The sequence below is a fragment of the Borostomias antarcticus genome (genome assembly GCF_949987555.1).
Source record: "Borostomias antarcticus genome assembly, chromosome: 14".
Taxonomy (NCBI): Eukaryota; Metazoa; Chordata; class Actinopteri; order Stomiiformes; family Stomiidae; genus Borostomias; species Borostomias antarcticus.
In genome coordinates this window covers 10,338,723-10,353,660 of record NC_140247.1, presented here as the reverse complement: position 1 = coordinate 10,353,660, position 14,938 = coordinate 10,338,723, and the positions used below count along the sequence as shown (strand labels likewise).

General features: G+C 50.8%; 1 protein-coding gene across 6 annotated transcripts in view; it reads right to left on the bottom strand.

Annotated features, from left to right (window-relative positions):
* The window catches only part of LOC311318012 (supervillin-like), a 24,462-nt gene extending 9,899 nt beyond the window's left edge, over positions 1-14,563 (bottom strand). For 3 of the 6 annotated variants that reach the window (XM_084449188.1, XM_084449191.1, XM_084449190.1), the window contains exons 1-12: positions 14,475-14,563; positions 9,912-10,499; positions 8,700-8,882; positions 7,959-7,990; positions 6,054-6,115; positions 4,171-4,316; positions 3,493-3,718; positions 2,331-2,972; positions 1,083-1,127; positions 898-960; positions 269-349; positions 1-93 (exon numbers count right to left, since the gene is read on the bottom strand). The exon at positions 1-93 is cut by the window's left edge and continues 388 nt beyond it. In XM_084449188.1, coding sequence (XP_084305314.1) covers positions 1-93; positions 269-349; positions 898-960; positions 1,083-1,127; positions 2,331-2,972; positions 3,493-3,718; positions 4,171-4,316; positions 6,054-6,115; positions 7,959-7,990; positions 8,700-8,882; positions 9,912-10,201 — 1,863 coding nt within the window. In that variant the 5' untranslated portion in view covers positions 10,202-10,499; positions 14,475-14,563. The remainder of the gene's footprint in view (positions 94-268; positions 350-897; positions 961-1,082; positions 1,128-2,330; positions 2,973-3,492; positions 3,719-4,170; positions 4,317-6,053; positions 6,116-7,958; positions 7,991-8,699; positions 8,883-9,911; positions 10,500-14,474) is intronic. The other 3 variants (XM_084449189.1, XM_084449193.1, XM_084449192.1) reach the window with 3 other exon arrangements.
* Between the last annotated feature and the right edge of the window lie 375 nt (positions 14,564-14,938).

Sequence of the window (14,938 nt, the reverse complement as noted above, 5' to 3'; positions counted from 1 at the left end):
GGGTTGAGGTTGGGGTTGGAACTGGGGCTGAGGCTGAAACTGGGGCTGAGGCTGAAACTGGGGCTGAGGCTGCTCCTCCTCTGCTGGCTGAACCTAAACAGCCAAAGAGAGAAGACAGAAGGATCTGTAGCGTTATGTGGAGAGACCCACTGTGTGTGTGTGTGTGTGTGTGTGTGTGTGTGTGTGTGTGTGTGTGTGTGTGTGTGTGTGTGTGTGTGTGTGTGTGTGTGTGTGTGTGTGTGAGAGAGAGAGTCTGGGGCTGCATCACCTTCTGTCTCCACTGGGGCTGAGATGGAGGCTGGATCTGGTTTGGGGAGGAGACCTCCTGGGCCTCGAAAGAGAGGCTCGTCTGACGGACAGGTGGGAAAACAACGTGTGAGTGAAGGAGAAGCGAAGGAACGAGATAGAGCGAGATAGAGAGATAAATAAGGAGCGAGATAGAGAGATAAATAAGGAGCGAGATAGAGAGATAAATAAGGAGCGAGATAGAGAGATAAATAAGGAGCGAGATAGAAAGATAAATAAGGAGCGAGATAGAGAGATAAATAAGGAGCGAGATAGAAAGATAAATAAGGAGCGAGATAGAGATAAATAAGGAGCGAGATAGAGAGATAAATAAGGAGCGAGAATAAAGAACACAGAAATCTACCGTGATATTTGAGAAGTCATAAAAGTACACAAAAGTACCACAGCACACCAAGCCACTCCAAAACTCTCCATACCAAGCAATAGGCTAAGCTAGTAGGCTAATAGGCTAAGCTAGTCATTGCTGCGAGTGAGGCTAAAACTCCACACTGCACACAGCGCACCAACATAATATTCTCATCAGTAGTTGAGAGCACCATGCTTTGGTGTGCAACGCATTTAACACAAACACACACACACACACACATTTACCTGATTGTAACACATGACATACTGAGGAGTACTGCTAGAATAGACAGAGGAGAAGACAGGGTCCTAGGATAGGGGACATGGAAGGGGGGTAGAGAGATAAGAATACTGTCCTCTATTGAAAAGACACAGCATAGTCTCATAGATTAGAGTTAGAGATCAAAAATCCAGCGTCAACAAGCGCTTACCCAGCATTGAGGGCGGAAAGCATCACAGGAGATTTCATTCTCTTCCTACAGGGGGCAGCGTGGAGGCACAGAGAGAGAGGAGACAGAGGGCGAGCGACAGCAGAAAATAAATGATAAGATTGGCAAGCTATGAAGGCAGAATACAAGGTAAAGAGATGCATAGAGTAGAAGGAGAAATTGTCACCGAAGTAAATGTCTCACACACACACACACACACACACACACACACACACACACATCCTCCTACTGACACATGAACTGCCAAGACTAAGTCCCAGTGAAGGGGGCTCACAGAGTGGAGTTTGAGTCCACGTAATCAACCCAGGCTAATATGTTAGCATTCCAGGCTAATCTGTTAGCATTCCAATAGTCATTCTGAACCCTTCCAGCCCAGTCCAGTCCATTATCCCCCTCAGGCGCGGCCCAGAACCGGCCTCCTCTCTGGGGTAAGGCTGTTCCCGGGCGTTTAACGCATACCACAGTGAGATGGATGGGAGGTGCAGTATCAACAGGAACGGCAAATATCTCGTTCTAACCGCTTGGCTATCGGGATCGGCCAGAACGTCGGCTACGCTGAAGGAGAGGAAAGGGAGGGCTCCCCCGCCTCATCGAGCCCCCGTTTCCCTACGCTACGGGTCTGTTCGATCGGTCCGGATGAGGTCCTGTCCCGGCCCAGATCCTGACCCCCCCAGCCCCCCTACCTGCCTGACTGACAACCTAAAGCCCCCCGGTTCCAGACACACTCTCCAGGGATTAAAGCGAGGGGCAGTTATGACCTCCCCTTGCCGGGCTGGGGGGCAGTTTTCCAGCCAAGGCCAAGCTACCCCCCTCCCCGGGGAGACCAGACCCTCACCCTAACCCTGTGAGAGATGTATCTGAGGAGAGGACCGCAGCTGTGCTTTTCAGACCAAGACTGGATTCAACCCATTTATTCAAGACGCTAAATATAAGCGCCACCCGAAATCAACCGTCAAACTGCTCCAGAATAGAAGCGCTTAACTAATAACTAGAAACATGTTTGTCAATAAAACTTGTAATACAAAAAATGTTTGTATACATGTTTGCTTTCACCATGTTAAGTTTCATTATGATCGGAGTAAAGGAAAAAAATAACCCTATTAGGGTGGGGTCTCCGGCCTTAATGCCATCGCCTGACAGTGGTGGCGCTCCTCTGATTGGGGCATAAGTGGCGTGATTTATCACCCTCTATTTTATAGCGGTAGAGAGGTTCAAGATGGCCGCTCCTACCATCCTCGTCCGGCTGTCTCCTGCGTCGGGCAGCTGGCTGCGGTGGTCTGGCAGGGACCCCCGGGGTCCGGCGGTCTCTCTCCTCCAGCTCCCCCCCTCCTCTTCCTCCTCCCTGCACACGTGGGAGGAGTCCAGATCAGCCGGGGGCAGCGTCTGCTCCTCAGGCTCCGCCCACGCCCTGAACGGCGTGACGGCGATGGTCTCCCTCCGGTTCCTCCCCCTCTGCCTCCAGGGGGCGCTAGAAAGCGGGGCCCCGTCGCCACGTCTCTCTCTCAGAGGGGCGGGCGCGGCGTCCTGTCTCTCAACCATCCCAGCCCCGCCCTCCTGTCCCCCGTTCTCCCCCGGGCTGAGGTATCTCTCCGGCTGGGCGCCATCGCCGCCGGCGTCTCCGCTCCACTCGGGCGCTGCCGCCGCCGAGCGACTCTTCCTGAGGATGCTTCTGATCTCGCCGGTCGTCTGGAGGTCCGGGGGTGGCGTGGAGTCGGGTTCCGTGTCCGGCCTCCCCCCCCAGGCCTGCCCCCGGGGCTGAGGCTGGGCCCGGCGCATCTCGCTGGGCCGGAGGTTGACGGACGCGGCCTGCTGCCGGTCCGAGAGCTGGGGGGACAGGCACAGCGGGGGCAGCCGGACGGGGTCCTTCTGGAGCTGAGGGACAGCAGGACATAGGCAGAGCGCAGGCAGCCATGTTAGAGAATCACAACAGCTCCATTTATGGACCAGGTATTGAGACCAAGTATTTTGTATTTTCAAAGTATTTTGTATATATAAGACTAAGTATTTTCTAAAATATTTACGTTTTTTTTGCCCTGGTTGGTTTAGTTAATCAATAATTGTTTGATACATATAAAGCAAAAAAACAACAACTGATTATTGATCGTCTGGACCACGGATGAGAAACAGAGCATGAAATTGAACACACACACTCATCCACTTACACTACACAAATGCACTCATCCACTTACACTCTACACACACACTCATCCACTTACACTCTACACACGCACACTCATCCGCTTACACTCTACACACACTCATCAGCTTACACTCTACACACACGCACTCATCCACTTACACTCTCCACTTTGCACACACAAACAAACACACACACGCATACGCGGTCTCCCTGGCGCCTTCGGTAGGGTGTCCGCACGCCCTCCGCACTCACCAGGCTGACCTCCTCCACGGTGATGGGCTGCGTCCGGTAGCGAGCCCCCTTCTGCCTGCGTCTCTCCGGGGGCCCGTCGGCGGGGGCGTCCCCCTGGCCCCCCGGCAGGGACAGCTTGTTGAAGAGGGCCAGCTTCTCGCTCACGCTCAGCTTGCTGCTCTCGTCGGCCTCGGCGGGCTCGGCCTGCGCAGCCTGGGCCTCGACTGGCGGGGCCGGCTGGGGGCCGCTGCAGGGGCCGGGGGAAGACGAGAGGGGGGAGTGGGGGGGTTGGGTGGTTATTCCATATGGCTGAATAGCTAAAGTAGAAACACAGCCCCGGTAAAGTGAATGGAGATGGGTGAAGGGCGTTTATTGAGATTGACTGGAACATGTTTTGGATGCACGGCTGTGAACATGTTTTAAGATGTCCGTGGGCTGTTATAATTAGACAGGAATCCCTTCCAAATGTCCAAGTCCAGCAAGTTCAAAGCAAGTTCAAATTTAAAAGGGTATGTGGGCAGTGTCTTTTTCTGAGAACACAGACGTCACCTGCTCTGTCTTCCCTTCACAAAGCCATTATAATGATCATTATCTTATTATTACCTATAGGCCCAATACCAAACCATATCTAACGTACCTGCCCTGCCCTGCATGTGATCAGTGGTTTGAATCATCATGTTTGACCGTCGCAAAGCCCACCTTATGGCCACCATTTCCTCACAGGTGATTGGCTGAGTGAGCGAGCGATGTTCGTTGCCGCGGCGCGCCCTGCGTTCGTAGGGCGCGTTGGCGGAGCGAGGCTTCAGGAAGGACGCCACCTCCGTGCTGGCGGTCTTCTCCAGCTCCTGGAACGGAGACACAGAGATACGTTGCTATCGGAGACGCTATTTCCGACGTGTGTTTTATTCAATAACCCCTTAGCTGCAGGCATATAGGAAGCATGTAGGTCGAACAGCACCCTGAATGGTTAACTGCCTGGTTGACCCTATCAAATTGGTACAGTAATATGTGGGAAAACACAAAAGCAGCAGTAAAAATGCCCCTGTTCTTTAACGTAGCTCATGGAAACCCCTTTCTTTCTACGTGTAGCATGAGAGGAAGTGGGTCAGATGGCTGGTGAATAGGGATCTCGGAGGTGCTTTGGTAGGTATCTTAGCAAGCGTCCAGGGATAGAATGCCAGGCCTGCAGGTCAGAGTGTAATAAGAGCTCATCGTCTACCGTTACCTCCCTGCCTGCCTGCATCTCCTCCTTCTCCTCTTGCTCCTCCTCCAACACACAGACAGGCCGGCTAATTATAACACCAACATTGCTGTTCATGGCAACGTGGGTCCCTGCGACATTTTCCCCGGCTCCGACCGATGCTTCTCAGCAAAAACTGAGAAGGAAGTGAAATATTGCAGTTTTGAATATCAAAGAAAGCAGACGGGATCGTGTTTCAAAGCAAAATGCCAGCCAACACATCTACTGTATTCAGGGAAATGTTTGATCCATAGCCTAGGAGAGACTTTAAAGGGCTGTTTCTAAGTGTTTTTTTGTGTTTCCACACTTCTGTTTCTTCTTCTTCTCTCTGCGGCGTCTCGTACCGAGGTGTTGTTGTTGTGTATAATCATGCCGGGAGCTTCGTGTGAGAGCTGCACCTGTTTGGCCGTTCGTATTCCTCGGCTGGAGCGCCGTAGGTTCCGTTCTGCACAGTCAGCGCTGGCTCAGCACGCCCAGGACAGGGAGGCTGTAAGGTGAGCAGCCGCGTGGGACGGCGAACGAGATGGCGCCCTCTCCTCGGCTACGCTCTGGTCTCTCTCCCTCTCTCTCACTCCCTGTCTCTGTTTCTCCCTGTCTATCTCTACCTCTGTCTCTCTGTTTCTCTCTCTTTCTCTCTCTCTCTCGCTGTCTGTCTGTCTCTCTCTTTATCTCTCCTTCTGTCTCTCTTTCTCTCTCTCTCTCTCTCCCTTTGTCTCTCTCCCTGTCTGTTTCTCTCTCTCTCCCTTTGTCTCTCTCCCTGTCTGTTTCTCTCTCTCTCCCTCTCAATCCCTGTCTCTGTTTCTCTCTCTATCTCTCCATCTGTCTCTTTCTCTCTGTCTATCTCTCCATCTGTCTCTTTCTCTCTGTCTATCTCTCCATCTGTCTCTTTCTCTCTGTCTATCTCTCCCTCTGTCTCTCTGTCTCTCTCTCTCTGTAACTTCTCCATAGCAGAGGTGAGGACCAGGGGACAAGCCACTGGCCCTGCATTATGACCCACATGGGGATATGAGAGACGCATGTCAACTTCGAGACGTTCACATCGGAGGAGCAGGGCATGCAAGTCTGGTTAGATGGCCCTGGGTGAATCTGATATCCTGTAACCGCTCCTGTAAACCCTCCAACCTCTAAAACCGCCTTGTGTCAACAGAGGGTTTGTTGTGACCGTGATATATGTGTCCTGTACATGACAGGTGGGATTCAGACATTAGTCACAGGTTTCCCCCCTTAATCTCCATGGAGATGACCTTTATGATCCGGCATTAAGACGGACAGCACAGGGGAATAGGAGAGGTCACGGTTGGGAGGAGGGTACTGTTTCACTGCCGAGGCAAGATGGACGTACTTTAAACAGAGACATCTTGGCTGCCACGCTCATCTTGGCTCTGTCGTCCGTCTTCACATCAGCTGTGAAAAGTAATAAATAAATAGTCCTCAAGTCACAGAAAAGCAATGGAAATCTACAGTATTCAAACATAAACACATACACAATGAAACACAAGTACACACATATACAGACTGTAAACGCATACAAATACACACAAACATATAATTACACACAGAAATGCATACTAATACACACAAACACATACAATTACACACTGAAAAAATACAAATATACACACAAACACATAAAAATACACACTGAAATACAGTGTTGTGTTTGTTGCCAGTGCACACTTGCCTTCCTCGCTAAAGGGAAATACGTTTGACATCACAGGCCAAATATATTTCCAAAAAAGATAGCGATACTTAAAGGTCTATTTGGGCAGCGCTTCACATCCCATACAAATCTACACTCCTATAGCACACATACAGTAACAGCTGATCTGGGCCTGAAGCAGGTAGTCTCCTCCAGGAGTAGGGCTGGGTATCGATTCGAATTTCAAGAATCGATTCGATTCCGATCCACAAGGTTCAGAATCGATTATCACGATTCAATTCGATTCAATATCGATTCGGTTAGTGTTTCTAAAACATGTTTTTTTTAGCTGTAACCTTAATTACATGTCTGCCAAGTTATGCAACACATCAATACTAGGGCTGGGTATCGATACTGATTTCCAAAAATGAATGAATGAATGAATGAATGCATCATTGAATGAATTAATGAACTATTCATTCCTTAATTTATTCATTCATTCATTCATTAAATAAAAGATCGATTTTGGGATTCATGAATCAATTCTGAATCATTTGATTCAGAATCGATTGAGAATCGATGAATAGATTTTTTAAACCCAGCCCTATCCAGGAGCACACGACAACGAGACAAGACCCGTGTGACTGATCCCTCCATGTGCGCCCATCGCCAGTCTGGCACCTGGCCGGCCACCTCTCTGTTATAAGGACCCCGGTTATCTTTGCTCTGGCACAGCTAGGCTACCGCCATCTGGCACTGGTCCGAAACCCACGGTTGCATCTTTGATTCCAGGCAGTTGGGATGCACAGATGATCAAGGAAAAGTAGACTATCTTTATAATAATACAAATTATTGAGTATATTATATTATATAATTCATATATAGCCAACTGTACGGTATATAATTGAGTATTGACACAGATACTTGGCTTTATTAGCCAGGCCGTGTGACTGGGCAGCAGATGAGTGCAGATTTATGCCTGAGAGACGGTCTATTTTTCCATGCTGAGGTTTGAGCTGGGGTGAACTTTACTGCGGCCCCCTGGTATGCTTTTATGGCGCGTAAATCCATCATTGCTGAACAGCCTCCTCATAAGAGTCGTTGGGAGAGCGCTCAACGTGCGAGTTGACAGAGCGAGCCTAAAATAAAAACCCTCTGCTTGATTCATCAAATGAGTAAGAAAAGGTCGGGTTCACGAGGGCGGACTTTCCTGTCTGATTCGGAGGCTGTCTGGTACGGTTGCCCATACATTTTATCCCACTGAGATACTGTGTATTCAATCATTATGATATCATACTCTCGCTTGCTCACTCTGTCTTGCCCATTGACATGTCTGTGTGTGTGTGTGTGTGTGTGTGTGTGTGTGTGTGTGTGTGTGTGTGTGTGTGTGTGTGTGTGTGTGTGTGTGTGTGTGGCCAGCAGCTGCTCTTCTTTGTCTGTTAATGCCCGCTCAACCCCCCACCCCTCTCTCTCTCTCTCTCTCTCTCTCTCTCTCTCTCTCTCTCTCTCTCTGCCCCCAGTGAATACAGAGCAACAGGCCACAGATCCGTCGTTTGTATCCCCAACACAAAACAGCCCCTGTGATTAAAGTACGGCAGAGTTCTTTACCTTTAGAGTTGTTCTCCTCTTCCTCCAGCAGTCTGGAAAAGAGTGTGACACCAGAGGTCACTGACCAGCAGACGACTGACCAGCAGACGACTGACCAGCAGACCACTGACCAGCAGACCACTGACCAGACGAGACGAAAGACAGGAGTTTCACTCACGATCGCACCTCTCGTCTCTAGTCGGAGTTTTGACATTAACAAGCCCGCGTCGATTCACGGCAACCTTTCACACCCCTGCACAAACACCAAACACACACACACACACACACACACACACACACCGACGGTTGTATTTGCATGGTCAACAAAGCGACACTGTTAATGTCATGGTGGTATCCAAGAGCAGCGCTGCGTACGGATGCAAACCAACATGCAAATCACACCACGGTCACCCCAGGGTCAAACTATTCTCAATATGTGACCACATAGACTTGGATATTTCCTGTATACGTTATATACCTCTCTGTTGGAGGCTGTTTTTGTGGAAATTGGAACAGAATTGGAAGTTCATGCTATCCAATATCACACATAAACACTGTTATCCAATATCACACATAAACACTGCTATCCAATAAAACACTGCAAAGACACACAGCGCTTGGTTACTCTCGTAGCATCTCTGCTACGGGAGGAGCCAAATCCGGGGAAACCCCGCCCCCAGGGGCGTCGCCTCGTCCCCCGGGCCTCGTCGCCCGCCATGTCACCCCCCCCTCCTCCGCCCGGCCACAGCACACAGGCCCTACCCTCCGGTCTCTTGCATCTCGCTGGCTGTGACCGGCTGCGTCCTGAACCGCTCGCTGGTCTTGCGGCCCCCGCCCGACGCCCCCGGGAGGTACCGACGGGCGCGCCGCCGCCCCCCCGGCCCCTCGGGGCCCGACGTGACGGCCAGGTCGAGGGAGGGGGCCACGCGGCCGCCGTCGGAGCTGCTATCCGCACGAACAGGGAGAGGAGAGGGGGAGAATTAGGGGAGGAGAGGAGAGAGGTACACTGGGAGAGGTGAGACGACCCAGTTGAACCCACAGAAGAACCCATGAAGACATAAAGAGATGGAAACGCCACACACTATACGCCACAACACACACACACACACACACACAGTTTGTAGCGTGCAGGAGCAGCATACAGTTTCTCAGGCTGCGTTCCGCTCCCGGTCTGCTGCAGTAGGGTGCTCCGTAACTGGCCCACCGACACGCGAGTGCGCAGCTGGGGGGCGTGGGGTCCGGGGGGGCCCGGGGGGGCTACGGACTCCCCCCTACTGATAATGCTGGCAGAACCAGAGGGACACTGCCTGGAGGGGGGGGTGGGAGGGAGGGAGGGAGGGAGGGGAAGTAAGGAAGGTGGCAAACTACCACAGTGCCCGTCTTTAAAGAGCACGCGAACACCCGGACAGGGGGACTGGAGAGAGAGACCGTCGAGCACGAGGCACACCAGGAGGAAGCAAGACCATCTTATCTCGGCTTAACGGCACCGCGCTGGGACCACAGCTCTAGAGCGGCCGGGGGGGTCACCGGGGGTCAAAAGGTCATAATCCAGCGGTGGACCCTAACTGATTTAAGTGACCGAGAGGTCAGCGGAGAGGATTGAGGGGGCGTGGTTTGATTGTGAAACGCCCGGCGTATTTGTTTGCAATGCATATACCTGTGGTCCGGTAGCAGGGGAAAGGCCAGGTTTTTTTTGGCACTGCACCTTTAAGGGCAGCTGCAACACACACGGCGTGTTCCGCATACTTTCAGAGACAAAATCTCCTGTAGTCTGACTCAGCAAATGGAATGACATCATACACAAGGTGCATTGTGGGCCTCGGACACAGAGGGGATCTTTCTCCACCGCTGCCTGCTCAGTGGGTGTCAGGTGCCACTGAGGTGACTAGGCAATAAGGCGTACTAGTGGTTCTCCCGAATCCCGCGGGCACAGAGACAGCGAGCCAATCCGGGGCCGACGCGGCATGGACTCACCTTCTGAGGTACGCCGACTCCGCGGGGGCGTCCGCCTCGAAGCCGTTGGAGACCCTCTGGGGGTCCGCCCTGCCCGCTCTGCCGTTCGCCCTCCCGGGGGGCGCTCTGTCCGCGAGCGGCGGGGAGCTGCCCGAGCAGGGGGTGGGGTCGTACGCCTCCCTCTCATCCCTCCTCACCCACTTGGCGGGCAGCTCCTCCGTGTTGCCGTAGCGCTCCGCCAGCTCCCTCCTCCTCTCCGCCTTGTAGCGGGCGATCCGTTCGGACCTGGGCTCCAGAACCGGGTTCTCCATGGTTCTCCGGGTTCTCCCTGTCCCTCAGAAGGCTGCAGCTGATCCTCTCTTCCTCGGACGATGGCGTGGCATCTATGACAGACCGACCGCGGCGATTCTCTTTCTTCACCTCCGCCACTAAGGAGAACACAGGTTGAAAAAGGAAAGGTTTTCCCGGTAACTTTTTTCTGGTCCGGGTATCCCGAACGCGTTCCTCGAATCAGAAGCTCCGAACCAATCAATGCCTCCGGTGGCAATCTCGTCCTCCAATCAGTGAGTGATCAGACCGAGGAATCACTCCGTTGAGCTCATCGCACAGCTGAAACAGAGGGAACGAAGAAACATCAGATAAGATATCTGCAGGTCACCTAAAATCGCTTAGTCACACGTTCACTCACTCTCCGTCACACGCCCGCGTTCATCGGTTGCCGCGTCAGTCGATATGCCACTTTTTGTTGATTGTTGACATGGCGCATTCAGCTGACCCGTACAGAATTGTCTCCTCTCGTTTGAGACTTGGGAGAAGCCAGGCTCCGGGCGGCATACTAACCAACCATTTCTCCTTCCCGTGCCTCCTCCTCACTCTCTCGCTCGCCCCCTCTCCTCTTTCCTACTGTACCGAGGGCCCCTGTAAGATGACCTGGCCCCTGCCTGCACAGCCATGCCGGAATCTCCCCTTGCACTGTAACCCTACCCCCTCTCTCCTCTCAACTCCTACTCCAGTCCTGGGAAGCAGTGACTGAGCCTGCAGGCTATTCCCCTCTGCAGTTCCCCTGCTGTCCACCGGGGCTGTAGAAGCGCACTCCCCTTCTATCAGCTCTCCCTATGCAGCTAAAAAAAACAAGTTATTAGATGAATAAAGTCCCTCTCAGCATTCGCCTGACCGATTTCATGTATGGTCATTTCATTTGAATGGTGAGATGTTCCTAGGCAGGACTGGTCAAGTATTTTCCATCTCACTCATCTGCCCATATCGTTGCACCCCCATGTCTCAGCTGGTTGCCTGGTTATTTGCACAACAGAAACCAGGCCTGGGACCACAGACCATACATAAATAATGACATCATCAGATTTGCATTTTTAGAACAGTGATATGCCATCGGCCAGGCAGGCAAATATTGGTTTTGTGTGTGGTGTGTGTGTGTGTGTATGTGTGTGTGTGCGTGTTTGTGTGTGGTGTGTGTGTGTGTGTGTGCGTGTGTGTGTGTGTGTTTGTGTGCCTGTGTGCGTGTGTGTGTTTATGTGCCTGCGTGTGTGTGTATTTATGTGCTTGTGTGTGTGTGTGTGTGTGTGTGTGTATGTGTGCATGTGTGTTTGTGTGCCTGTGCTATGCGTGTTTGTGTGCGACGTGCCGACACATGTGGGCGAGCACAAGCACGCACATTTACAAGTGTGAGTTCTGAAATCGCCAAAACGTTGGCGTCAGCATTCCTGGTCCCCCCCCCCCCACGGCCTGAACACAAAGAGGCCTCCGGAACAATGAGCCCACCCAACCACGGGGCGCAGCTGAGGGGGAGCGCTTCAAGAGCAGCCTACTGTACGCTGGTAGCTTTCACCAGGGGCGGGGATCCTGGGGGGGTCAGGGGAAACATGTCCCCCCCCCCCCCAATATTTGAGATCATTAAAATTGTACCCCCCCCACAATATTTAGATTGGGGCAGTGGCATTCAAATGACCCCCCCAAAAATACTCTTGCAAAATATATGCAATATACATGTATATACTTTGATATAAGATTATAACAAAAGTAGAATTTTGTAATTTTTTTGGCATACATCGTTGAATAGGTGAACACTATGACCAATTATGTGAACCAAAATGGGACAGAATGCTTTTTTCATTTCTGTGCGACTTTAAGCAGAACGTTGGGTAGAACGTGAGGGAAACGGAGAGAACGGAGGAGAGGAAGTTACAGGAAAGGGAAAGTGCAGAACGTAAAGTCTAAATTGACGTTCTAAAGCGCACGATACGTCAGGAGGCACCAAAAGTCTTAACTGATTTGATGAGATGTACTGTAATTAACTCTTGAACTGAGCCTTGACTTGGAGCGCCAACCACCGGTTTGAGCCGTGCTGCTGAGTACAGGTGGTTGTGAACCTGACGTGGGTGACCCAGGTCACAGGGACAGGGATTGGACGAGGTTAATTAGTTGATTCGTCAGACACACTGATCCCACCAGACAGCAAGATCATAGGGACAGGGATGAGAGGGGTGTGGCTGTGTGTGTGTGTGTGTGTGTGTGTGTGTGTGTGTGTGTGTGTGTGTGTGTGTGTGTGTGTGTGTGTGTGTGTAAGTATGTGTGTGTGTGTGTGTGTGTGTGTGTGTGTGTGTGTGTCTGTGTGTGTGTGTTTGTGTGTATGTGTGTGTGTGTGTGTGTGTGTGTGTGTGTGTGTGTGTGTGTGTGTAAGTATGTGTGTGTGTGTGTGTGTGTGTCTGTAAGTATGTGTGTGTGTGTGCCTGTGTGTGTGTGTATGTGTGTGTAAGTATGTGTGTGTGTGTGTGTGTGTGTGTGTGCGTGTGTGTAAGTATGTGTGTGTGTGTGTGTTTGAGGGGGGTTGTTAAAGTGAGAGAGAGAGAGAGAGAGAGAGAGAGAAAGAGAGAGAGAGAGAGAGAGAGAGAGATCATAGAGAGCATGCATGACAGGAATGCTGAGATGAAACGTTTACACAAACATAAAAGTGACCGGAAACAAAAGCCGAAACAGATCTGGAAAAGCATCGCCCTACCTGAGAATGAGAGGAAGGCACAGAAAACGTCCCCATGCCCAAGAAAACCATCAAACGCTCACAAAACTCTGAGACGATGACACACCGCTGGCATTGTGATAGTGTCACAATGACAGGGAGTGACCATCTCCTGTGTGTAGGGCTAAGGTCATGTGATGGGTTAGGCAGGAGCGGATTGGAGGAGAGGGGTTGCCATTGGAGCTCAGCATGGATCATCAGGTCCTAATCCAGTAACACTAGCTGACACCAGGACACAGCGCACCAGGATAAGCACACTAACGCCATTCACTGAGAATGCACAGGGTTATCACACTGGTAACTCTTAGCTTGTAGCTTATAATGTTGCAGAATTCAAAAAAAGGTTTTTGTGAGGCCAACACGGCAGCAAAGATGTAACTCCTTTGTGTTGAGTCCGGCATACTCTTAAACCACCTCATCTCGCAATCTAAAAACACACACAATTGATCATCTACTTTGACTCCAGGAGCACAAACCCATAATGCATATCTTCCTATCAGAGGGCTGGTGATACCCACTCCAGGTATCTGGGGTCACAGGGAGTGACTTGTCACGCCATGCGCCCTCACCTCCTATCAGGTCCAGGGGGACAGACGCAAGGTCCAGATTAGAGGGTCAGGATTTACACCTGATTAGGTCTGGATTGGGATCCCTGTAGTGTACCCCCCCCCCCCCCCCCTCACCTGGGAAGCTCAACTCAAGGGCCTCGCCTGTCCAGAGAATTATCAATTCTACCTTGAGTGGTCACTGGGCAGAATTGACATTACACAGGGAAACTGATTGAACTGAATTGAACTGACTCTATTGTCAACATGGTCTATGAGACATCACTCAAGTCAAGTCAGTCAATATGGTGATCTCAGATGATCTGTGGTGGACGATTTTGCTCTACAACGCTCCTTCTCTCGTCCTGGCCTCCCTCAGATGTCACACCATTGGCTATGTTCTATATCTACAGTACAACACACATAGAAAGAGGGCTGACAGAAGAATAAAGGCATGGGACATACTTTCTGGGAACATATGTCTCCACAACAGCTGTGTCCGCCTCCCATCATAAGCCACCCTCAGCTCCGGCATGCAATGACACGTTAACAGATGATTATTGCAATAGGGACGAGTTGGTAGATTTTTTTTTTGCTCTACCAACGTCTGTGTCCAAAATATCAGTCACATCAGATGAAGATATAGGTCACGACATTAATTAAACTGTACCCTCCTAACTCCCCGCTACGAAATGTCATCCGTCAACTTCGACCAATAGGGCTAAAGTCGTGCCACTCATGAGTAAAAGTATCCTAATATAATACTATACTATGAATTCAGACAAAATGACTAGGTTTTATGACTACCGTATTCACACCGTATTACAAACTGTGCGATAAAACGTATCAAACGCTGTTTGAAAACACAAAACAGTTGTTGCGTGTGCGTGCGAGTGCAAAACGTAACTCTAAATTCCTACACTGACCTCCTGAGTTAATAACAAACACTTGCAGTTCGTAACAAATGTAGTTATTTTATACAAGGCAACGTTAGGCTATACTTACATGTACTTAGGTCGTAAAGGCATCGACCGGCTGGGCTGGATATTGAGCGTGAAAGCCCATGTAGGGCGAGCGCTTGTCCCCGTTAAAAATATACCCCCCTCCCCTCTACCCCGGCATGCCAAATACAGGGCCTGGGAGGGAATGACAGCATATGACACAGCGGCACAGCGGTCAGCAAACCCACAAAGGAATTGGTTGATAAACTGCCAATAACCCCAAAAGTTGGAGACGTGGCCAAATGAAGGATTCACAGGATAATGTCACTTCATATTGCCTAGATCCAGGCTACACGAGTAGCCTAAATATCCATTGTGTTGAGAATCTGCTAAAAAAAATTGATCAATTCAGTATTGAGTCATTTTTACGTTCTTTTAAAACGACTTGGGAAAAAATGATTGTGGACCATCATTTCAGAAGTATACTGTAGTGTGCCACCGGTGGAGTGAGTTTACCATCCCTCAATA